General features: G+C 43.4%; 1 protein-coding gene and 1 pseudogene across 1 annotated transcript; both read right to left on the reverse strand.

Moving 5' to 3' along the window:
* Nucleotides 1–682: 682 nt before the first annotated feature.
* Nucleotides 683–861, reverse strand: LOC149457330 (U2 spliceosomal RNA; annotated as a pseudogene).
* An 8774-nt stretch (nucleotides 862–9635) lies between these two features.
* On the reverse strand, nucleotides 9636–11887 carry LOC149457331 (E3 ubiquitin-protein ligase TRIM21-like). The gene has a single exon (XM_089683860.1). It carries the CDS (start codon nucleotides 11868–11870, stop codon nucleotides 10293–10295), a length of 1578 nt encoding a protein of 525 aa, XP_089539986.1. The 5' UTR covers nucleotides 11871–11887; the 3' UTR covers nucleotides 9636–10292.
* Between the last annotated feature and the right edge of the window lie 12261 nt (nucleotides 11888–24148).

The following is a 24148-nucleotide window of genomic DNA, read 5'->3' on the forward strand; positions in this document are numbered from 1 at the left end:
CCCTGGTGATGGCCTTGCAGGTGTTGACCCGGGGGGGCCAGGCCTGGGCGAGGTACTGCAACACAGGGAGAATCTCGCTGCGGAGTACCAGTGTCTTCCCTTCGATGGTGAGGTCTCTGAGGCTCCAGAGTCCAAACTTTTGGCGCATCTTGGCCAGTCTCTCCTCCCAAGACTTCAGGGCTGCGCCCTCGGCACCAAACCAAACTCCCAAAATCTTCATGAAGTCTGTCTTGATGCCAAAGGGCATGGATGCAGAAGAAGGCAGGAACCACTTTCCGAAGAGCATGACTTCCGACTTCCCGCAGTTGACCTTTGCCCCCGAAGCTTGGCCGAAGTCCTCGCAGGTCTGGACGAGCAGGTCGATGGAGCGCTGGTTGGCACAGAACACCGTCACGTCGTCCATGTAGAGCGAGCACTTCACTTCCCGTCTGTCTGGTCCCGGTGCGGTGATTCCGCCGATCTCTGGATTCCGTCTGATGCATTCGGCGAAGAGCTCTATACAGCAAACAAAAAGCAGAGGTGAGAGAGGACAGCCTTGTCTGACCCCGGAGAGAACCGGGAAGGGGTCAGTCTTCCAGCCGTTCACCTGCACGGAACTACAGATGTCATAATACATGATGTCAACATATGAACAAAACATTTCCCCGAGACCAAACCTGCGCAGGGCTCTGCACATAAACCCATGGGAGACACGGTCAAAGGCCTTCTCCTGATCAAGACTGACCAGGGCCGCGTGCACACGGCGGTCCTTGATGTATTGGACCGTGTCCCGGACAAGCGCTAGGATAAGAACAAGATACTGATAAGAACAGATAAGAACAGATACTACACTTGATCTTAGCCAAAAGGCCGAGAAGTCATCCACACGGGGCCATGCCGTGCCAACAAAGACATAAGTGCTGCCAAATATTGGGGTGCAGGCCATACTCCTGTAGCAGGAAGGGGGCCCTGTCAGGGAGGATGTATAGGGCCCCATGATTTGTATGATCACAAAGATCTTTCTGCCATTCTGTGAAAGTTTCCCTTGCAGAATGCCTCTGAAATGGTGTCACACAAACATTGCAACTCGGAAATATCGTGTACAATGACTCCCACAGAATGCCATATAGAATGCAAAACCACTGCCAGACTCCGCCCCCATACCCATATATAGACAGCTGTAGCCACACCCCTCCCACAGGGAGAAGCACAATGTTACTATGTATCTCCGCCCACCATCTATTATATAAAATATTCCACAAGTGTAAAAGAAACTGAAAAAGGAACAAATAATGTATAAAAGTTGGAGATTTGATCCCTGAATGAAATGATGATGTGTAATAAAGAGGCGGAGCTTGTCTTTACAGGACCAATCACGGTGAGATGTCACTGAGTGTGGGATAACAGATGTTGTGATTGCGGTTTATCACTGACAGTGATCAGTAGAACTGGACCTTGCTGTTCCCTTCACACACAAGTGGTATCTGTACAATGTAACAATGTGTCCGCTCCGCATTCTTCTCACTGAAAGCAACATTTCTCATTACATAGAAGAACTTCCTCCTCCAATGTGTCCGACCTTCCTTCATATATGTGTGTATTGTGTGTGTGATCCCAACATAGGGAGCAACTCAGCATTCCCAGCAGTGCAGAGGATGAGAGGAGAGTGATAGAGGAAGGAGCCGAGTCCTCCAGCAGTGCAGAGGATGAGAGGAGAGTGATAGAGGAAGGAGAGGAGTCCTCCAGCAGTGCAGAGGATGAGAGGAGAGTGATAGAGGAAGAAGCCGAGTCCTCCAGCAGTGCAGAGGATGAGAGGAGAGTGATAGAGGAAGGAGCCGAGTCCCCCAGCAGCGCAGAGTATTTCAGGAGAGGAGAGTTATAGAGGAAGGAGTGGAGTCCTCCAGCAGAGCAGAGTATTTCAGGAGAGGAGAGTTATAGAGGAAGGAGCGGAGTCCTCCAGCAGTGCAGAGTATTTCAGGAGAGGAGAGTTATAGAGGAAGGAGCCGAGTCCTCCAGCAGTGCAGAGTATTTCAGGAGAGGAGAGTTATAGAGGAAGGAGCGGAGTCCTCCAGCAGTGCAGAGTATTTCAGGAGAGGAGAGTTACAGAGGAAGGAGCGGAGTCCTCCGGCAGTGCAGAGTATTTCAGGAGAGGAGAGTCATAGAGGAAGGAGCGGAGTCCTCCAGCAGTGCAGAGTATTTCAGGAGAGGAGAGTCATAGAGGAAGGAGCGGAGTCCTCCAGCAGTGCAGAGTATTTCAGGAGAGGAGAGTTACAGAGGAAGGAGCGGAGTCCTCCGGCAGTGCAGAGTATTTCAGGAGAGGAGAGTCATAGAGGAAGGAGCGGAGTCCTCCAGCAGTGCAGAGTATTTCAGGAGAGGAGAGTTATAGAGGAAGGAGCGGAGTCCTCCGGCAGTGCAGAGTATTTCAGGAGAGGAGAGTCATAGAGGAAGGAGCGGAGTCCTCCAGCAGTGCAGAGTATTTCAGGAGAGGAGAGTTATAGAGGAAGGAGAAGAGTGGTAAATAAGTAGGGGTCCAGGCATGCGATAGTTAAGGAATGTATTTGATTTTAGCTGGTTGTTAAGGAGCCAGTAAATATCATGGTTTCTAAGGAGTGGGCGGCCGCCACATCCTTGACAACCATGACTCATCTCCACTCCTCCCCCATGAGAGCAGAATCTAAACAAAAGAATTGCTGACATTAATTTTTTTTCTTTTTATACCAGTGTGGGGTCCCCCCCAATCTTTACTAGCCCCTTCGGTTCTGGTATGGATTTTGAGGGAAAGCCTACTCCAAAATTAAAAAAAAAAATGGTGTGGGGTCCCCCAAAATCCATACCAGACCCTTAATCGGGCATCATTTTAAACACCCCACAGTGCAAACAAATTAAAAATAAAAAATTAAAATACTATAAATAAAAAGTCCCAAAAAAATGATGTATAAAGTCCACAAAAAAAAATTGTGCTCAATCCCCCAAAAAAGTGCTCCAAAATTCGTCAAACAAATGTGCTCCCCCCATCCGTGATAAATGCTCCTCCCCCCTCACCGGATGGAATGGACTCTTTGCTGGCAAAAGAGTCAAACAAACGTAATGTGACCGGGCGTGTCCTCCCAGATCACTCTGTACTCAATATCCTCCAGATACGACTCCCATGATTGGACGACAATGGAAAACAAACCAAAACACAACAAATAGTGCAATACTGTAAAAAAGCTTTAATTATTTAAAAAGTCTGCCTTCTGTGCACTCACATGTTTAATATAGTATTCAGGCTTTCATAATAGGCACAAAGGATCATATTATCAGGCTAATTCATTTGTAGAAGAGGACTGGCAAAGATAAATCGAAATCCCTTTCAAAAAAAAAATACAAAAAAAAAATGTGAAATAAAAAAAGTATTTTTTTTGTATCTGTGGGAAATTTCATTCATAATTGGAATATTGAACCCCTTTATGCAGCCTCAGTGACGGGGACCATGTAATTGGTCGCTGTACAACCCACCCTTCTACTCTTTCTCCGCTTACACCGAATCCTTTTCTCCTTGCTAGAAGAGAAGATTGTAAACAAAAAAGGTATACAATAAATATATAGATGAATACAATAAAGATGAAATAGTTAGATCGGGGTTTGATCGAGGTTCATATCAGGTTCAGGATCAAAGTTCAGGGTCAGGGTCAGTTTATTTTAGGTAGGATTAAACAACAAAATGTTCCCTATTGTTTCTGGGCCCTACTATGGGTACAAACAACAAATCATATACACATACTGTATGTGGTATTACTACAATCATCGGGGGAGGAGGATGTGTTTTGGGTTGTTCTTTGGTGGTGGGCCATGGTAATTGTAAGAAATATGCGGCTACATTTCAAAAACCATATTTACCATTTTGGGCCAGTTTTCCTTTGCTAAAAAAATCAGGAGAGGATGAATTTGTCCTTAAAAACAGGTTATAATTCACTTGGATACACAAGTAGATGGGATGATATGTACAGTTTTACAAACAAATGCCAAAGCTGCAAAACTGCATTGATGCGTAAAGATATGTTTTACCGTCCCCCATGAAGGGGTTACATAGTTACATGGTTTGTAAGGTTCCATAAAGATACCGGCCCTTCCAGTCCAACCTGTGTGTGTTTATGTCATGACCCCTTTCCATATTCCTGTATATTGCATTCACCAAGAAACACACCTAAAAATGTTCAGAATGTATCTACACTCCCGGCTTACGCCACCCACTCTGGCAGGGAGTTCCATATCCTTACCACTTCAACTGTAAAGAAACCGGGGCCACTGTTAGATATCATGGGGGCCCCATACAGACTACCTGATGGGGTCCCCTGGTGTGGGGGACAAAGAAGGAGGTGAGAAAGGGGGTTGGAGGTAAGAGGGGGTGAAAGAAAGATGGAGGGAGAGAGAAGAGGAGGTAAGAGAGAGGGAGTAAGAAAGAGGGGGATTAGAGAGAGAGAGGGGGTGGGGAAAAAGAGGGGTAATAGAGAAGGGGTGGGGGAAGTGAGAGAAAGAGGGTTTGAAGGGAGGAGGTGAGAAAGAGGGGGGTGAGAGTAAGAAGGGGGTGAGAGAGAGGGAAAGAGAGAGGGGGTGAGAAAGGGGGGTGGGGGAGGAGGTGAGAGAGAGAGGGGGTGAAAGAGAAAGGGGAGAGTGGTGGGAAAGAGGGAGGTTAGAGAGAAAGGTGAGAGAGAAAAGGGGTGGGGGGTGAAAGAGAGAGAGGAAGAGAGGGGGTGGTATGAGGTGAAGAGAGAAGGGGTGAGGTGAGACAAGGGGTGAAAGAGAGAAAGAGGGGCAAGAAAGAGAAGAGAGAGGAAGAGTGAGAGGGACAAAGAAAGAAAGAAGAGGTGTAAGAGAGAGAGGGAAGTGTGAGAGGGGAGGAAGTGAGGGGGTGAGAGATAGAGGGAGGTGGGGGTGAGAGAGGGGGTTGGAAAGGGGGGAGCTGAGAGAGAGGGGGGTGAGAGAGGGGAGGGGGATCAATATGTCTGCTACTCACAATTCTGGCCCTAGGCTGCTATATTGTAGGCTCAGGCAGCCAGGATCTAGAGCTGCTGCTGTGTGCTGCATATTAAAATCTGCCGCCTTCATAGCCCCTTTCACAAGAGTGTGTGAAGATCATCCTCCATCCACACACAGGATCATCTCTGGATCTTCCCAGCCGGGGACACAGCAGAATGAATGGGAGATCAGGGCTGCAGAGCCGGGCAGTGATCCTGGCAGCCGGTGAGTGGCCAGGCTGCAGAGTAAGGGCGGGGCTTGTCATGCATGGCTCTCCCGGAGGGGGTGTTCTGTGGCCGGACACCGGGCTCCCCGCTGTCTCTGTCCTGTCCTCATGTAAGGGGATGTGTGTCTGCGGGGAGGATGGGGGGACCAATCACATGTCACCGATCTAGGAAACGGGACTAATAGGAAATTGGACTGCTGAGGAGAGCACCGCAAACAGAGACCGCTCTGCAGGCAAGTGTGATGGAGTATGATCGGTGCGCCACAACAAGTAGAGGTGCAGTGATGGAGTCTCTCATGGGACCCTCTACTTGCCCTGGGCCCTGGGCCCTCAGACAGTCTGGAATGGTCAGTCCCTCCCTGTATGGAACATGTCATTGAAACCTGAATCTGCTGGCTGGCCAGGCCCCCCTGTTAAGTGATGGCCCGGTGGTACCCCCTTATCAGCGCCCTAAAAGAAACCCTTACACAGTTTAAGACTGAACCGCTTCTTATCCAACTTCATTGCTGGGCCATGTGAGTCCTATAGAGACCTGAGATTAAATAGGTTCCTCTCAATGCTGGAGTCCCCATGTAAAGATTTGTACATTGTTATCAGATCTCCTCGTAATTGTCTCTTCTCCAGGGTTTAATGCTTGTAGTTGTTCCTCATAACGGAGGTCCTCCAGCCCCCTTATTATCATTGTTGTCCTTCTCTGGACTCTCTCCAGTTCTAGCACATCCTACCTGAGGACTGGTGACCAGGACTGGACAGCATACTCCAGATGTGGATGAGCCAGAGGTTTATAAAGTGGTAGAAATATATATTTGTTTGCAATTTCTTCATTTAAGGATTTTTTTCTCATTTTTTTTTAACAGAACCAGTCACACAAGAAGCAGAGAAGAACACGGGGCGATGGGGTTATAGAACAACATTTTACAATGGAGAAACAACAAAGTCGTGTCATAGCTGTAGTGATGCACATTAGGCGTGATGGTGCTGTACATGAGAACATTCAAAGAATGGGGGATGTGGGTGTGGCCAGCAGCTGAATGGGAGGGGCGCACATGAAACTGTCTCTGCAGAGCAGGGAGAGAACCGTGCACATAGCGGGGTACAGACCACCCTCTACAGCAAGTCTACCCCACACATACTGTAGTGCAGCAGGTCTGGAACATGTCCAGGAAATGCAAGGAGCGGGAGAGACTGAGGAGGAGGACAGACTTCTTCCTCCCTCTGCTAGGTCCCTTCAGCCAAGATGGTGCTGGCTCCTCCCACTGGGCCCCCTCCCAGGCTCCTGCATCTCAGCCTTCCTCACATCTTCCACCCAAACTCTCCTGCTGCTGAGCAGGCTTAGTCACACTTCAAGGCTTCCCTGGCCCCATGCTAAGCCTCCTGTTTGGGGATTGGACAAAGTTCTTTAAGTGTGCAGGCCAGCCACTCCTCACCCCCACCCACTTATTCTAGAATCTTCTCCAAGATTTTAGAACAGGAGGAGGTATAAGGGAACAAACCTCCAGAGCCCTCATCCTGACCTAAACATGACCCCAGTAACTCATGCCCAGACTGCTACTCAGCCCTCCTATCCTCCTAAACCTAGTCTAGCTCCCCCTAGCTAAACTTGAGAGATGCTACATCAATAGAACTTTCTGCTTCATTAGCCAACATTACCCAACCTTGGTTGGAGGCCAACAGGCTCAAGTCTACTGCCAATGGATGGATCCCTCCTTGGTATTAGGGATCAGTGGGTGAAACATACTCAGTGTGATTATCATCATCCTCCTGACCCTTGTGACAATGTCCACCATTGGGCTCTCTCAGATGGACATTGGAAGATGGACATGACAGCACCTGGACTGCTGACTAGGCCAGTGAGGTCAGACACGTCATATCTACATGAAAGAGGCTGAGCTGAGTGGAATAAGACCTCAATGGGGCCACATTACATCTACTGAGGGCCACACCGACCTCATTCCAGAAGATGATAAGAGCACGTTGGCACTCTCATCTCTGTCCCCAGACCAGCTAGTGCTGGGCTGTGTTATCGGAAAGCCCAGAATTCTCTGTAACACGGTGTCATGGAGGAGCCGGGATTAAATGCTGATTTATAAAATGAATATTTCATACAATAAGTAATAAGAAAAGTGACAGAAAAGATCAATTTATTCATTTGTAAATCTTCCAGAAAATGAATAAAACCAACAAAAGACATTGTAGATTATCATTCAGCATTTTGTATTCGGGGAAAATGAAAACAAACGATGCGAGAAGAATGTCCCCGGCTGTGACATAAATGACACCTGTACTGGGGGGAATATGGAGGGGCCATTGCTGGATGTCTTCTGAAAATGCTCTTCTCCTGGCTGTCTGTGGACTCCGTATTCGGGGACACTGACCTGGAACAATCATGCCGATCAGGAAATCAGAGTTAAGTCAGAACTCCGAGTCTGAATACTTCTTCCAGGTGGTCTGACATAGAAAGTACAGAAGGCGTTGGATCAGAATGACAGCCAGGGAACTAGTATTCTTTAGAAGTAGTTAGCAATGGCTGCCACCATACTTCCTCCATGCAGATTCCTAGAATAGAACTCTGTAGGATGCAGACAGGTTAGTGTGTGATGATATATTAGCAGTATGTGTCTCCTTTTTATGTCCTGTACATCCTGGGGAAGGTGGGGGCTCTATGCTGCTCTGTACAGACACACACCGGGTTATGCCGGTCCTCTTCCTCTGCCCCCCAACCTGATCTATGTTCTGGTGACAACCCAACATTTGTTTCATTGTTACTTCTGGTGATAATGGTTACAAGGACAAATAGAGAGACCGAATCTCCCCAATGGGGGCCCAGACAGCAATAAAAACCTGGCCGGGGTTCTAATCCCTCTCCACCCATCCAATACTAAAATACGTTTTGTCTTTAGTTCTACTTTATAGAGATAGATAGACAGCAGGGGCGGACTGACAACTCATGGGGCCCCCAGGCAATAGGAGATCATGGGGCCCCCTGTGTCCCCAACCACACTCAAGCCACACCCACACAAAGCCCCACCTACATATTGCACTGCCCGCATTCCATGCGTTTGTCACAGAATTTCTCTACACTATGTTCAAGATATCAGTGTTATATATAGGGAATAGTCAGTGTACGGATATCAGTGTTATATACAGGGAATAGTCAGTGTACAGACATCAGTGTTATATACAGGGAATAGTCAGTGTACAGATATCAGTGTTATATACAGGGAATAGTCAGTGTACGGATATCAGTGTTATATATAGGGAATAGCAGTCAGTGTACAGATATCAGTGTTATACAGTGGCGGACTGACAACTCATGGGGCCCCCAGGCAATAGGGGATCATGGGGCCCCTGTGTCCCCGCCCACACTCAAAAAAAGCCAATAAAAGTTACCAGGGGCATTTCATGGGGCCCACTACTGACGTCGGGCCCTCAGGCAGTGCCTGAGTTCTCAAATGGTCAGTCTGCCCGTGGTGTAAAATATAGGGGACAGTCAGTGTACAGATATAACACTGATATCCGTACACTGACTATTCCCTGTATATAACACTGATATCCGTACACTGACTATTCCCTGTATATAACACTGATATCCGTACACTGACTATTCCCTATATATAACACTGATATCCGTACACTGACTATTCCCTGTATATATAACACTGATATCCGTACGCTGACTATTCCCTGTATATAACACTGATATCCGTACACTGACTATTCCCTGTATATAACACTGATATCCGTACACTGACTATTCCCTGTATATAACACTGATATCCGTACACTGACTATTCCCTGTATATAACACTGATATCCGTACACTGACTATTCCCTGTATATAACACTGATATCCGTACACTGACTATTCCCTGTATATAACACTGATATCCGTACACTGACTATTCCCTATATATAACACTGATATCCGTACACTGACTATTCCCTGTATATAACACTGATATCCGTACACTGACTATTCCCTGTATATAACACTGATATCCGTACACTGACTATTCCCTGTATATAACACTGATATCTGTACACTGACTATTCCCTGTATATAACACTGATATCCGTACACTGACTATTCCCTGTATATAACACTGATATCTGTACACTGACTATTCCCTGTATATATAACACTGATATCCGTACACTGACTATTCCCTGTATATAACACTGATATCTGTACACTGACTATTCCCTGTATATAACACTGATATCTGTACACTGACTATTCCCTGTATATAACACTGATATCCGTACACTGACTATTCCCTGTATATAACACTGATATCCGTACACTGACTATTCCCTATATATAACACTGATATCCGTACACTGACTATTCCCTGTATATAACACTGATATCCGTACACTGACTATTCCCTGTATATAACACTGATATCTGTACACTGACTATTCCCTGTATATAACACTGATATCTGTACACTGACTATTCCCTGTATATAACACTGATATCCGTACACTGACTATTCCCTGTATATAACACTGATATCTGTACACTGACTATTCCCTGTATATATAACACTGATATCCGTACACTGACTATTCCCTGTATATAACACTGATATCTGTACACTGACTATTCCCTGTATATATAACACTGATATCCGTACACTGACTATTCCCTGTATATAACACTGATATCTGTACACTGACTATTCCCTGTATATAACACTGATATCTGTACACTGACTATTCCCTGTATATAACACTGATATCCGTACACTGACTATTCCCTGTATATAACAGAATTCCCGAATGGTAAGTCCCCCCCTGAGAGATAGATAGATAGATAGATAGATAGATAGATAATAGATAGATAATAGACAGATAGATAGATAGATAGATAGATAGATAGATCACATTCTCCTCGCTGACCAATAGAGAAAAGCCTTCACTATAATTGGACAGTTCTTCCAGCCAATCATAGACATCTGTGAGGGAGAAATAGAGACGTCTCACAGTAATATATGGATCATAGAAAACACTGCAGGACTATTGGCTGAATGTTCCACCAATCTCGTCCTCCCTCCCTGTGATGTCACCACTCTGGGCGGAGTTCTCACTTTCCCCGATTCCCCCCACAGATCTTTATACAACCTCTCCCTACACATATCCCGGCATGGAGGGGCTCAGTGAAGGTGGTGGTGAAGGTGTGGAGGTGTCGGATCGGGTCACACAGATCATAAAAGGAGATCCTCCCGGCCTCATAATCCAGATCTATGCTGACTCTGGTACTGGGGGGATTGGGGGGTAAGGGGATTTGTTTACTGTCATGTATCACCCCATACTGATCACCATTCCTGTACAAACCCCAGGACTTGTTATTCCATCCAATCTGTGACCGCCTCTCTCTCCTGTCTATACTGGGGTAACACATCCCGACTATCCATTCATCGGATCCCCCGACATCCACTACCCAGTAATGTCTCCTTGAGGAGAAACTCCGACTGCTCAACACCTGAGAATAATCCTGAAATCTCTCTGGTGTTTCTGGAGGATTCTGGTTTCTATCTGACCAGGATACAGTTTTCCTGTCATCTGATATATGTAGATTATTATGAGCTGTGTTTCCATCCAGTAATATGTCCTCAGCTCCCTGTATATAGAAGGATACATTTCCCTCTGTTATTATATCAGATAATGTGTGTAATGTGTGTGATATCCCAGCCACATCCAGCCCCCCTCCATCATGGAGGAGTTCCTCATGTCTCTCTCTGTCCTCATTATCTCCATCCTCAGTATCACACAAGTCACCTGTGTCTGATTCCTGTAGGACAGTCAGTGGATCCGTCATGTTACACAGCTCCTCAATGTCACGCATCTTCCTGGACAGATCCTCCTTCTTTATCTCCAGATCCCGGATGAAGATGGAGACCCGCTCTGCCCTCTCGGAGATTTCCCTCAGGACTCTCTTCTCCAGGTCTTCCAGACGTCTCCTGAGATATATAAACAGGGCAGTGAATCTCTCGGTGTCACCAGCTGCTTCTTCTTCTACTTTCCTCCTGTGTTCCTGCAGACTCTGGACTCTTTCCTCCATCTCCTCTCTCTTTGTCAGAAGTTTCTGCAGAACATTCCTCAGTGTCTCCTTCTTCTTCTCAGAAGCCTCACCCAACATCTCCACCTGGTGTCCTCGATGTTTTCCAGCCAAAGTGCAGGACACACAGATACAGGTGTCATCCTCAGTGCAGTAATACTCCAGGATCTTCTTATGGACGGAGCATTTCCTGCTCTCCATGGACAAGGTGGGGTCACATAAGATATGTTCTGGGGACTTTTTGTGGGCTCTCAGGTGTTTATCACACAGAGAAACCTCACAGAGCAGACAGGATCTAACAGCAGGTACAGGATAGTCCACACAGTGAGTACAGAAGACCCCAGACTCCTCCTGATCAGGCTGAGCAGACAGGAAATTCTCCACTATGTTACGCAGTGTTATGTTCCTGTGCAGTGTAGGACGATCCGGAAACTTCTCTCTGCATTCAGGACAGGAATGTCCTCCAGACCCCCCCTGTGTATCCAGAACACGATCAATACAGACCCGGCAGAAGTTGTGTCCACATCTCAGGGTTACAGGATCTGTATAAATGTTCAGACAGACGGAACATTCCAGCTCGGCTCTCAGATTAGCAGACGCCATCGCTGATAGTAGGAGAAATGAAAGTCTCTGACACCGGGGAAGAATGCAGCTGGGAGGTGTCACTTCCTCCTACACAGGGCGAGGCTGGGCTGTGACTTGCACTTTGTTCATAGGATTCATTATATGGAGGGACACCAATATTGAAAGAATCTCCTGCAGAACAATGTGCATGTCTCAGGAAAATATCAGACACTTTGGTGAAAATTAGGGCCGAGGTCAACAAACGTTCGTTCAGAACTGATTCTCTTTCCATACAAGTGAACAGGCATGCAAAAACAGATTGAAACTGTCACAGATTAAAGCAATAAAACTTCTACTAAGCTGCCCCTTGTAGTCCTACAGACCAGCAGACAAGCCGATACGTCCTCACTGGTAGTTGTACAACTCTAAGGCTGCATTCACACTGGAGGGTTTTGTAGCTTGAAGATCCAAGATCCAAAAACACTCAAACTTACAAAATCAATTGTTCTCTATGGCGCCTGTTCCGGTGATCAGGTGTGAAGAAGCACCATAGAGAACAAGTCATTTTTTCAGTTTTGTGATGGATTTGGTAAAATGCCTATTTCGTTTCCTATTGAATATATATATATATATATATACGCTATTTCTATAAGTTTTATAAATATTTACTTTTATACTTTAATACATATGTTGTGTGAATATTTTCTGCCTGCTGGGCTTTGTGGTACTATAAGAAATTCTTGCTTAAGAAATGTCTGCTCACACACACAGACCCCCTCCCACCGTGTGATTTGGGAAACAAAGGAATGTTTTTCTTCTCTATAAGATAAGGGCTGGAAGAAGATCACATTTATACCATGACGGAGATTGTTTTCGTGTGGAAATGACCAATCAAAGACTAATATAATGCTTATGCTGTTGTCACATGACTCTCGCATCATTCTGCATATATAAGCTCACTTTCTCATTATAATAAACTAGAAGTATTCATAGACTGAACTTGTGTGTCAGCGTGAGTGTCTTCCAATGTGCGCACATTTCAAAGCTAGCGTCATAAATTAGGACAGGAACAGATAAGCACCGGACATATTGAGTGCTCTACTAACACAGCTGGTGCCGAAACCCAGGACTCCGGGTCATTAACCTGCAGTCAGCCGACCTGAACGGGCATTAGGTGTCAGTCAAACTGGACAGGCCGGAGATTGATCGCCTCTGGAGCATGGTAAGATGTATTTTTCTATCTTACCATTGCTTATCCTGTCTTTGTTGTTGATTCATACCTGTGCCTAGTACGGCTGCTAAAGGTCATTAAAGGCAGGTAACTTTGCTTGCCCGGAGTTTATTTCATTTTTACCTGCATGTGCTTATCTGTTACCTGGGTCTCTGTTGTGTGTTTTTATGTATCAGTCTTGAGGTGGAAGAGGAGTGGACCTACTGAGGGTTTTGACACATAATTTCTCTGGGTGTGGTAACCTTGTGTGTTGACCAGCAGAGGAGGTGTCGGATACGCGTCACGGTAGTGTGACAGCGGGTGCCGTAACCGTGTTTGTGTGGGTTACGAAGATTTACTCAGTGATCTGTACTCATAGCCCACCAAGAAAGACTGCTATGTTATGTCCTAAATGTGTGTCTGTAAGTTAATGTTTGCCGTTCATAACTGAAGGTTGGGGTTTGTTAAGGGTTAAGGAAAGTTTGGACAGCAGCCTGTGAAGTGTCTTAGATTTCTGTTAGGAAGGACAGAGAAGGGGGGAGGAGATGGGTCAGATGCTGATAAGACCCCTAGAAAGGAATGTTAGCATGTGACCTGGTTGCAGAGAGAGAAGAGGAAAAGTATGTGGAATTAAAGATAAGGAGGTAAAAAAAAAGAAAAAAAGAGAAGAAAGATGTCTTAGTTGACAAACATGTGCTGAAGACAGCAAGAAGTTTGGTATAATGTAGCCAAAGTTATCCACAAAGAGCAGTGGACAGAACAGGTATTGCTACAGGAAAAAAACAAAAAAAAAACTGTTTATGTGTTAAAATATTGAAAAGGATTACTGGCATGTCATATTGTGAAGAGGTGTGAAGGAAGTGAAGCAGTTAAAAAGTTATCTAAAGTAGCGAAAGTTTGTAAGCTGAAGGTCAGGACTGGCATAAATCATTGTAGGAACAGAGAGGAATGTTATGTGAAAAAAGGTTTGCTGAACGTGACAGAAGCTTGGTAAAAAAAAAACTGCAAAAGCGTTGCATAAAGAAGCATATGATGATAGAATTCAGAACAAAGGAGGCCAGGAACAGTCCTGCCCAGCCCAGTACACTTCCTGAAGGCAGCCATCTTGCTGCTCCTGCTTTGTCCCTTCCTGCCCAGCCCAGTACACTTCCTGATGGCAGCCATCTTGCTGCTCCTGTTTGTCCCTTCCTGCCCAGCCCAGTACACTTCCTGGAGGCAGCCATATTGGTACACCAAATTAGACAACTGGAAGGCCAACGCCTCAAGTGAGCCGCCTCTACCCAGTGTGTCCGGTCTTACAAGTCAGTGGTACATTCTACGTAGCACCGGATGTGCTGAGCAGAATCCCAAGTTGTCTATGGTCCACAGGACCCGAAGATATTGGACGTTTAAAAGGTACCCCCAATTATGGTGGAACTGAAGCCTGGAGCTCCCCTACCCAGGAAACCACGGTACCCACGGTACCCACTGAAATCCAAAGCCATTTCGAAGCAGGTCAAGTCCCTTGTGGCAAATGGTGCACTCATACCTTGTACCTCTCCATGTAATACACTTTTGTTCCCGATAAAAAAAAGAAGACACCCAAAGGAGAACCAGAGAAATACAGGATGGTACAGGACCTCCGAGCAGTGAATGAAGCCACTGTCTTAGAGACACCTATCGTTCCAAATCCCCACACTTTACTCACAGGGGTATCTCCAACTTTTTGGCTCTAAAACGCTTATTTTCTTCAGCCCCAGCCCTAGGTCTACCAGACTACGAGAAACCTTTCAAACTGTTCGTGTCTGAACGCCAAGGCCATGCCACAGGAGTATTGGCCTAGTTCCAATGGCGACCGCCTACGACCTGTAGGCTACTACTAATGCCGTTTAGACCCAGTGGCTAGGGGAGCACCGTCATGTCTGCGTGCAGTTTTCGCTGCTCAAGCTCTGCTGGATAAGACCTCTGATATTGTACTGGGACATGAACTTGTCCTTCTGGCACCGTATGCCATTGCTGGCATTTTAAACCAAGTCTAACCTAAACATTTGTCCACAGCGAGGCATCTTAGACTACAGTGTTCCCTCCAACTTCCTGATAACGTCACTCTCCTATGTTGCCAAACCCTGAATCCGGCCACTCTCCTCCCAATTGCTGGGGGGGGTAATGAAGGTAATGCAGAAAGTGGAGAGGATGATGGAGCCACTGAGCCTCATAATTGTCTTGAAGTGATGAAAATGGAAACCTTCCATCTCCCCACAGTGAGTGAAACACCTCTGCAGGATCCAGACTTTACTTTCTTTGTTGATGGTTCCAGATATGCAGATGAAGGAGGCAAATATTACACAGGATTTGCGGTCACTACTGCAGACACAGTCCTACAAGCAAGAGCCCTATCGCCAGCAATATCTGCACAGGGAGCTGAACTTCAAGCACTCACAACAGCATGTCAGATGGCGGAAGGAAAAAGGGTCATTATCTACACAGACTCCAGATACGCCTTTGGGGTGGCCCATGACTTTGGACCCACATGGAAGGCAAGAGGATTTATGACTGCGGCAGGTATGTCCATAAGACATGGAGCAGCCATTGGACGACTGCTGGAAGCACTCCTTCTATCCATTCAAGTGGCTATTCTGAAGGTAAACGTTCATGGGAAATTAAACTCCTCAGAAGCCAAAGGCAATAATCTGGCAGATTTGGCGACAAAACGAGCGGCCATGGGACCACCAGAAATGGAAGGAGAGGTGACCGGAGAGTGGGAACCATTGTTCACTTTACAGACCTTACCTGTGGACAGAAACTACCTCAAGGAACTCCAAGAAGCAGCAAGTCCAGAAGAAAAAGGGCTGGAAGAAGATCACGCCTATACCATGATGGAGATTGTTTTCGTGTGGAAATGACCAATCAAAGACTAATATAATGCTTATGCTGTTGTCACATGACTCTCGCATCATTCTGCATATATAAGCTCACTTTCTCATTATAATAAACTAGAAGTATTCATAGACTGAACTTGTGTGTCAGCGTGAGTGTCTTCCAATGTGCGCACATTTCAAAGCTAGCGTCATAAATTAGGACAGGAACAGATAAGCACCGGACATATTGGCCCTGATTCACTAAGATGTGAGTCTATCAGCAGAGTCTGACCATTCAGGCAGACTCCGGTCAATCAATCAGTCGTCTGACCAGCGTCTAGCAAGCTCATTAACGAGCGTCTACTTTGCCATTAGTGAATGTGGTATCCTGTCTGGCACATTTTTAGGTGCAATACCGGATATATTCGCTAGATGGCGCACAAGCACAGGCTTTATTAACATTGGCGTTTTTTCTGATAGCAAAAGAGAATTTTTAGAATGTAATAAAGAGTACAGCTGTATTAGAATTTTCTATTTTTTTTTTTTTGCTGTTTCTCCAAAATGATCAGGAAAGTAATGCATTTACTAATGAATGTCATACATTCTATTTTCAAATGTTAAACATTTTCACATTAATCTCAAATAATTTATATACTTCTAATTTCCCAATATAGTTATATATCTTCATTCTCTTTAATCACATAACTATTCTATGTTAAAGACAAGTGCAGCGCTATAAATGCATGTGATCAATAATGAACGCATGTAAAAACCAAAAAGTGCAAAGAATTGCAATAATGATGTAAACTGGTAAATCGTGCCAAAATAAGTTCATATAATTATTCCTGAATAATGGAATGTCCTTGGTGTGAGAGTACCAACTCAGAGAGTGCCTATGAATGGCACATGTGTTCTCTCCGTGACGGACAGCAGTGCATGAACTCGTGAAAGGTAAACCACCCTTGGGACTGGTCTACACTCACCAGAACAAAAGTATTAATGTGCATGGGTTATACACATCGCACATCTGGGGGTGCAGCGGTATGCTGGCAGCTATGGGTTAGTCATCCAGCTCCATCCATCCATCCATCAGAGTGGGTGCCCAAATGGTCCTGGGGAGGATATAGCTCAGCCACAGGAGCCAGAAAGGTGCTTAATAGTGTAGTACACCCATCACAAGGGTGGATGACCTTTTACGAGTTCATGCACTACTGTTCGTGGTTATATTTATCTTGTGTAATACCATTTTAGTAGTCTATATCATTTGACCAGCGCTCGCTTTATCATTTTTAAACAATGTAACTATTCTACATTTGTAATATTAATTTTTTAATATCCAAACTTTAATTCGGTCTTTAGTAGTTTTTGAAATATATGCTGGCAGAATATATTCCCTATTAATTGGATGTGAATGTGAGGTTTTGTATTTCAGTGGTCAGATGTGAATTATTTGTGTTTGAGTCTAGGTAATCAGTAGAGATTTAAAGTCCTGTTTTCTTTTAAAATACTCATGTAATGTATACCATATTGTGAATTCTTTTAATGAGTCTGAGAGTTTAAATTGTAGTCATAAATCATGGATTTTGACAGTTGTATGTAATATAAGAACTTCAGAAATCTTTTTCATAGTTTGTATGTCAATCATGATAATGACTTGGTGGTTTGAATGGGAACACATGTTTCTATTCAAGTTGGGAATGATTATGGGAGTAGTTTAGAAGCCCGCGAATTTGAAACAAAGCTTAATGGGAGGACCTAATTTCTCATGCATTTTAAGAATGCAGCTTTTCAAACAACGACGCAGAAGACTTCTCATATAGACTACACTTCACTTCATTCACTCACACACACAGAGACATTCTTTTCACACACTCTTACTCAAAGCACATGCTTGGACAAAGAACAAAAGAATAGCACATGGTCATTTCTTAAACTAGGCCAAGAAAACTTCTATCTAAGCTATGCAAAGGAACTACATTATTTCCTAATATCCAAGGCAATTTATTCTTTATTTTTATTTCATTTTAAGCTACATATATCTGAATTTACTGTTTTTATTGACTTTGTATTTTTGGTGTGTGATCAAATAAAGTCACACTGCTCATACTGACCTGGTTTTCATAAGGATTTCTTCCCACAACCATTTACAAGAACCTAGAAATATTAATAGAGTTTTTTTCATAACTCTGGAAATCTAACATTATTGGCGAGTGCCAGCCATTCGATTTTTCCACGTTTTTTCAATTTATCCTCGCTTCTTCAGAGGGGATTGAGATGAACTATTTCTATTGATTAAGCTTCGGAAAGATTGCAGAACCTGGAACGGAAAACGTTGGTTGTGGAGATCTGAGGATTCAAGTGGTGACCAGACCAGTCTCTAAGTCAGGACAAAAGAGGAAATTTACTACATTCGGTGAGTAGAAAAATGGAATTTATTGACTCATTAGCTAATGAAAGTAAATTGGAATTTCAAGGTTTAGCTAGCCATGCTTCTGATACTGGTTTATGGAAAGCTATGTATGATCAATGTATGCAGGCTAATGTTGATATTGATAGCTCTAGATTTACGTTTAATAAGATGAAAAGAAAATTGCGTAACATTGTGAAGCTAGTTAGAGTTTTCAATTCTATGGTGTTTGAATTGCCAGAGAAAAATGTGGTTTGTGTTGTTAAGACAGATAGCAAAAATGTCTTACAGAGTACAGACATGCAGGATACTGTTGAATCCAATTGTGCAAACTGTGAAACTTTTTGTACCTATATTGAACATCTTGAGCAAGAAATTGAATCTCAAAATGTTGCAATATTAAAAAATAAGCAAATAGCTGTGGTGTCGAAGAAAAAACAATCAGAAACGGCCCAAGCTTCATTTATCCCGGACTCACACAGGGGTGATGAGGAAGGCAGTGAGACTACTGTTCAGAGACAGAAATTACTTGCTAGAGCATCTAAGTTGAAGTTACAGATTCAGGATCAGTTAATGAAAATATTGAAGGATATACCAGCATATAACATGAGAGAAAATTCTTTCCATAATTCCGATGTTTTTGAGAATTTTTGTGATAGGTTTCAATTAACTGATGAGCAAAGAAATCGCATTTTTGGGTTGTGGATCCCCAGTTTTATGGCTCGTAGGTTAGTCAAGACTCCTTTCATGAATGAGGATGATATAGAAATTCATAGCAATGCTACTGATAGACTACGACAGTTATTACTGTTCACAACAGGAGAGGAGACACCTAGTTTGGAAATTTTAGACTCCTTAAGAGCTACTATTAATGATGATCCTTATGACTTTAGGATCAGATATTCTAAGGCATACAGGATGATTTTTAATTTACAAGATGAGACCCCTGCTATGGTCAAGGATTTTGTAAAAAAATTTAAGTACCTTGATCCAGCATCTTTATTGATTGCTAATGAAAAGGATAATTTGGATGACGCTGCCTATATTATTGACAAAATTAGGAGACAATTAAAGCTAAATAATGTAAGACCAAAAATTGCTTTAATTGAGAATAATTATCCTAAGACTGACAGTCAGGATAAATTCAAGACAGGAAATGCTGCCCCCCGCAGGAATGACAGAGTAAGACAAGGGAATCAAAGACCACTCACTTGTTACTATTGTGCAAAACCAGGGCATTTGAAATGGCAGTGTAGGAAGTTTTTGAAAGACATTCAGATGAGAAATTTGGGTAAAGAAAATGGACTTATTTCTCCTGAACCGTCAGCTCCAATTCGTTCACAGGAAGTTAAGTCATCTTCACCCTACGCTCCTCTGATCAGAGAGATTAGTGAAATGTCAATTAGTAATGGAGGAAATGTGAACAACTCACATTCATCCAATACTTCAAGACAGCCACTATTACCTTCACCATGACTAGCAAAAGAAAAGGAAGTTGAACTCCATTGTCTGGAATATGTAGCTCCAATTTTCTTGGACAAGTGTGGCCGCCCTTATGTAAAAGCTAAAATTAATGGACAGAAATCTTCAATTCTTTTGGATAGTGGAGCCCAAATAAGTGTTTTAGGCATGAAAATACCAATTCCATCTAATGCAACAGTATGCACAGTTGTAGGTTTCAATGGAAAAGGTGATGTTCAAGCTAAAAAATGTAAAAATGTGTCTTTTGAAATACCAGGATGTTCGCAAATGGAGATAGACTTTTGGTATTGTCAAGGATCAGAGAACATTATTGGTGCTGATGTTTTGTCTCAAAGAGGGTGGATACTTGATTTAGCCAATGGCATTGTTTGGCAAGGCTCTGCTAATCGTAAGCCTATGGTAATTGACCCAGCAGATTATTGTGAAGTCGGTAGCATCTGTTTGACAGAAGCAATTGATGCTGACTATAAATGGCCAGATACTGGAGATAATTTGGAATTGAAACAGTTAGTACAACTACACAAAAGACTGTGGAGTCAAGGTAAAAATGAAGTAGGTCTATTCAAAAATATTGAAGTTAATATTCAAGGCAAAGACCATCCCCCATTAAAACAATACAAGTTGCCGCCAGAATCTGATGAACCTGTATCAGTAATCATACAAGAATTTTTGGAACAGGGTATCATCAGGAAAGCCAATTCAGTTACTAATAATCCTTTGTGGGTAGTGGCAAAGCGTGATGACCCTAGTGCATATAGATTATTGATAGATCTAAGAATGCTAAACAAATACACTCCAAGTTGTACACCCATTGTGGCAGAAACTCCAGACATCATGTCACAAATAAATGCCAATGCGAAAGTGTTCTCTGTTCTTGACATTGCAAATGGATTTTTTAGTATTAAATTGGCTGAGAGTTGCCAATACAAGTTTTCATTTGTCCACAGAAATGTGCAATATTGTCTCAAACGTCTTCCAAAAGGATATCATTCTGCTAAGTATATCTTACATCAGGCATTAGCAAATGTTTTGTCTAAATTTTCTAGACCTGATTGTTTAATACAATATGTGGATGATATCTTGCTTATGACGAATTCTGACACTGAACACAGGACTCTCTTAGCAGAATTGTTTACACTTCTGCAAGATGAAGGTCTCAAGCTGAATACACGCAAAGTTCAGCTCATGAAAAATGAAGTAAAATTTCTTGGAGTTTTGATTGGTCCAGGAAAGAGACAGCCTTTACAGGAAAGAATTGAGTCTATTGCGTCACTTCCTGTACCAACAACATTCAAAGCACTGAGACAGTTTTTGGGTTTGGTAAATTTCTCTAGAGATTTTATCGAATCATTTGCAGAAAAAGCCAAACCATTGTATGATTTGTTGAAGTACAATGAGGAAAATGTATTTGGTCCCTGGACAGAAATACAGCAAAAAGCTTTTGAGATGTTGAAAAATGATTTGCAAACAGCTCCAGCTTTGGCTACTGTTGATAAGCAAGCACCATTTGCTTTGCAAGTGCATGCTTCAGAAACTGCAATCTCAGCTGTCTTGATTCAGAAACAGGGAGGAGTCTGGAGAAGTCTTGGATACTTCTCACGTCTGCTTACTCCAGTAGAGAAAGGTTTTGATGATTGTGTCAGACAACTTGTGGGAGTACATTATGCAGTAAAAGCAACAGAGCATATTGTAGGATTCAACAAAATTATTCTACAAACTCCACATAGCACTTTGAAGTTTCTTTTTGAGAAAAATGTTCCGGGAGTTTCCAACCAAAGATTTTCTCAATGGTTGTTGGCTCTATCACCTAAGCAAATACAGGTTGAACATAATGCCAAGTATGTCCTACCTCAGTTGATGGAATACAACGGGTTAGAACATGAATGTCTATGTGAAGTCCAAGAAACTTCCTCTCCTCTTTTCCGTAGAGAGGCAGAGAAAATTGATGAACCTGTATTTGTTGATGGTTCTAGATACTGTATGTCAGGTAATTATTACAGTGGATATTCAATTTGGTATCCAGAGCGTAATTATTCCATACAGCACAAATTGCCAGGACATTTTTCAGCTCAAAGGGCAGAACTTGAAGCAGTAAAAACTGTGTTGACATTAGACAAGGAAGAGAACAGAAGTCCATTAGTGATCTACAGTGACAGTTCATATGTTGTACGTTCCCTGACAGATTATTTACCAATTTGGAAACGTAGAGGTTTTGTAGATGCATCTAACAAAGTCCTAGTGCACAAAGAGACACTTGAATCAATTTTTAAGCTAGCAGAGGAAAATCCTATTGCCTATGCAATTGTAAAAATTCCATCTCATAGGAAGGACAATGATGAGATGAGTGTAGGCAATAGAACAGCTGATCTCTTAGCAAAGGAAGCAGCTTTACACGGAGTACCAGTGATGCAGTCTGAACCAGTCTCAGTTAATGTTGTTAGGAAGACAGACACACAGATTCCCTCCTTTGCAGAAGAACAGAAAAGGGATCCATCTCTTTCTGCTTCTCAGGTTGATCCAAAATTTCCCTTTATATGTGAATATGGATCTTTGTATCATGACTTAAACGGGTTTCTGCGTCCTGTTATACCGCAGCATCTACAGGTAGAATTTACAAAATACAATCACGAAAGCCTAGGTCACATAGGTAAACAAAGATTGCTTGAAATACTCAAGGAAAAATTTTACTGGGACAAAATGGAAGAAACAGTAGACAGTGTAGTGCAATCTTGTCTAATCTGTGCTCAAGTGAATCCTCGACCAAAGGATCAAAAACCTCCATTACAAAGAACTCCTCCAGCAGATGGACCATGGTCCACATTACAACTAGACTATATAGGACCGTTACCTACAGGTAAAAATGGGTACAGATATGCTTTGGTTGTAGTTGATGTTTTCTCAAAATGGATTGAAATCTTGCCTGTTCGCAAAGATGATGCATTAACAACTGCTAAAATGCTAATTAATCATGTTTTTCCAGTCTGGGGTATACCAACAAACCTCAGTAGTGACAGAGGAACCCACTTCACAGGTAAAATCATGCAGGCAATGTGTAAAATCTTGGGTATACAACAGAGATTTCATGTGCCCTATCATCCACAATCTGCAGGTATTGTGGAAAGAATGAATAGGACTGTCAAATCAAGGATTGCAAAAATGTTATTAGACAGAGGAAATACTTGGGTTGATGCTGTACCATTGGTTCTGATGAGTGTCAGAAGTACAACATCTTCTGCAACACAGTATTTTCCTTTTGAGTTAATGACAGGAAGGAAAATGCGTCTAGTATTTCCCCATGAACCTTTCTTGAGTACGCCGCAAAAAGAGGCAATAGAAAAAACAAAGTGGTTACAGATGTTGCAAGACAATCTGAACACTATTGTACCACATGCAGCTACTCGCATGCAAAAAATGGTTCCTCCACATTCTTCTAAGTTCGAAAAAGGAGGACAAGTAATGGTAAAAACTTTCAGAAAAACTGGACCATGGCAAAGCAACTGGGAAGGTCCATTTGATATTTTGGATGTTCAAGGAGTAATGGTACAAGTGCAAAGACATCTTAATTCAGTAAAAAATGCGCGCAGACAACAAACAATGTGGGTGCACAGTGACCAATGCAAATTGTTTATACCGAGATAATGATACTGCATTTCTTTTGCAGACATGGATTTCAAAAATCCGGAAGAAACAAAGAATCGCAGATTCCAGAGAAAAATAAACATTACAACTAGAGATGAGCGAAGTATTCAAAAATTCGATTCGACTGATTCGGCGAATTCGTGGAAAAAATTTGATTCGAGTCGAATATATTCGTGGTGAATTTAACTTAAAAAATGGTGTTTCTAGGCTTCAGAGAGACTTTATATTAGTGCAGAACACTGTACCTTTAATTTAAATGCCCTTGGAGTCTGCTGGGGAAGAGAAATAATACTGTCAGTCAGTATGACATGCAGATGAGTGCCGTCGATCTTAGAATCACCGCACACTTCACTCATTTGGCCAGTCACGGGGCCAAAACCAGTGTTTGGAGCCACAGTGTGGCGGTGGAGGCAGCAGCAATGGGAGGCCATACAGCACCCTATGACAAAATGGAAACCAGCAGGAGTGTGAGGAGACCTGAAAGTGGCACATGGCAGAGTGGGAGCAATGGGAGGCGGTACAGGGACCCATGACACACTGTGGACCCAGCAGCAGCGTGACCAGGCGGTACGGGGGCCCATGGCAGATTTGGGGCCTGGCAGCACCTATAGGAGGCCTGTAATCTGCCAGCAACCTATGACAAAATGGAAACCAGCAGGAGTGTGAGGAGACCTGAAAGTGGCACATGGCAGAGTGGGAGCAATGGGAGGCGGTACAGGGACCCATGACACACTGTGGACCC

The sequence above is a fragment of the Staurois parvus genome, unplaced genomic scaffold (assembly GCF_062004578.1).
Source record: "Staurois parvus isolate SC_StPar_1 unplaced genomic scaffold, SC_StPar_1.0 ptg000325l, whole genome shotgun sequence".
Taxonomy (NCBI): domain Eukaryota; kingdom Metazoa; phylum Chordata; class Amphibia; order Anura; family Ranidae; genus Staurois; species Staurois parvus.

Coding starts and splice junctions, on each gene's coding strand:
- LOC149457331 (XM_089683860.1), bottom strand. CDS start 11,870: ATGGCGTCTGCTAATCTGAGAGCCGAGCTGGAATGTTCCGTCTGTCTG.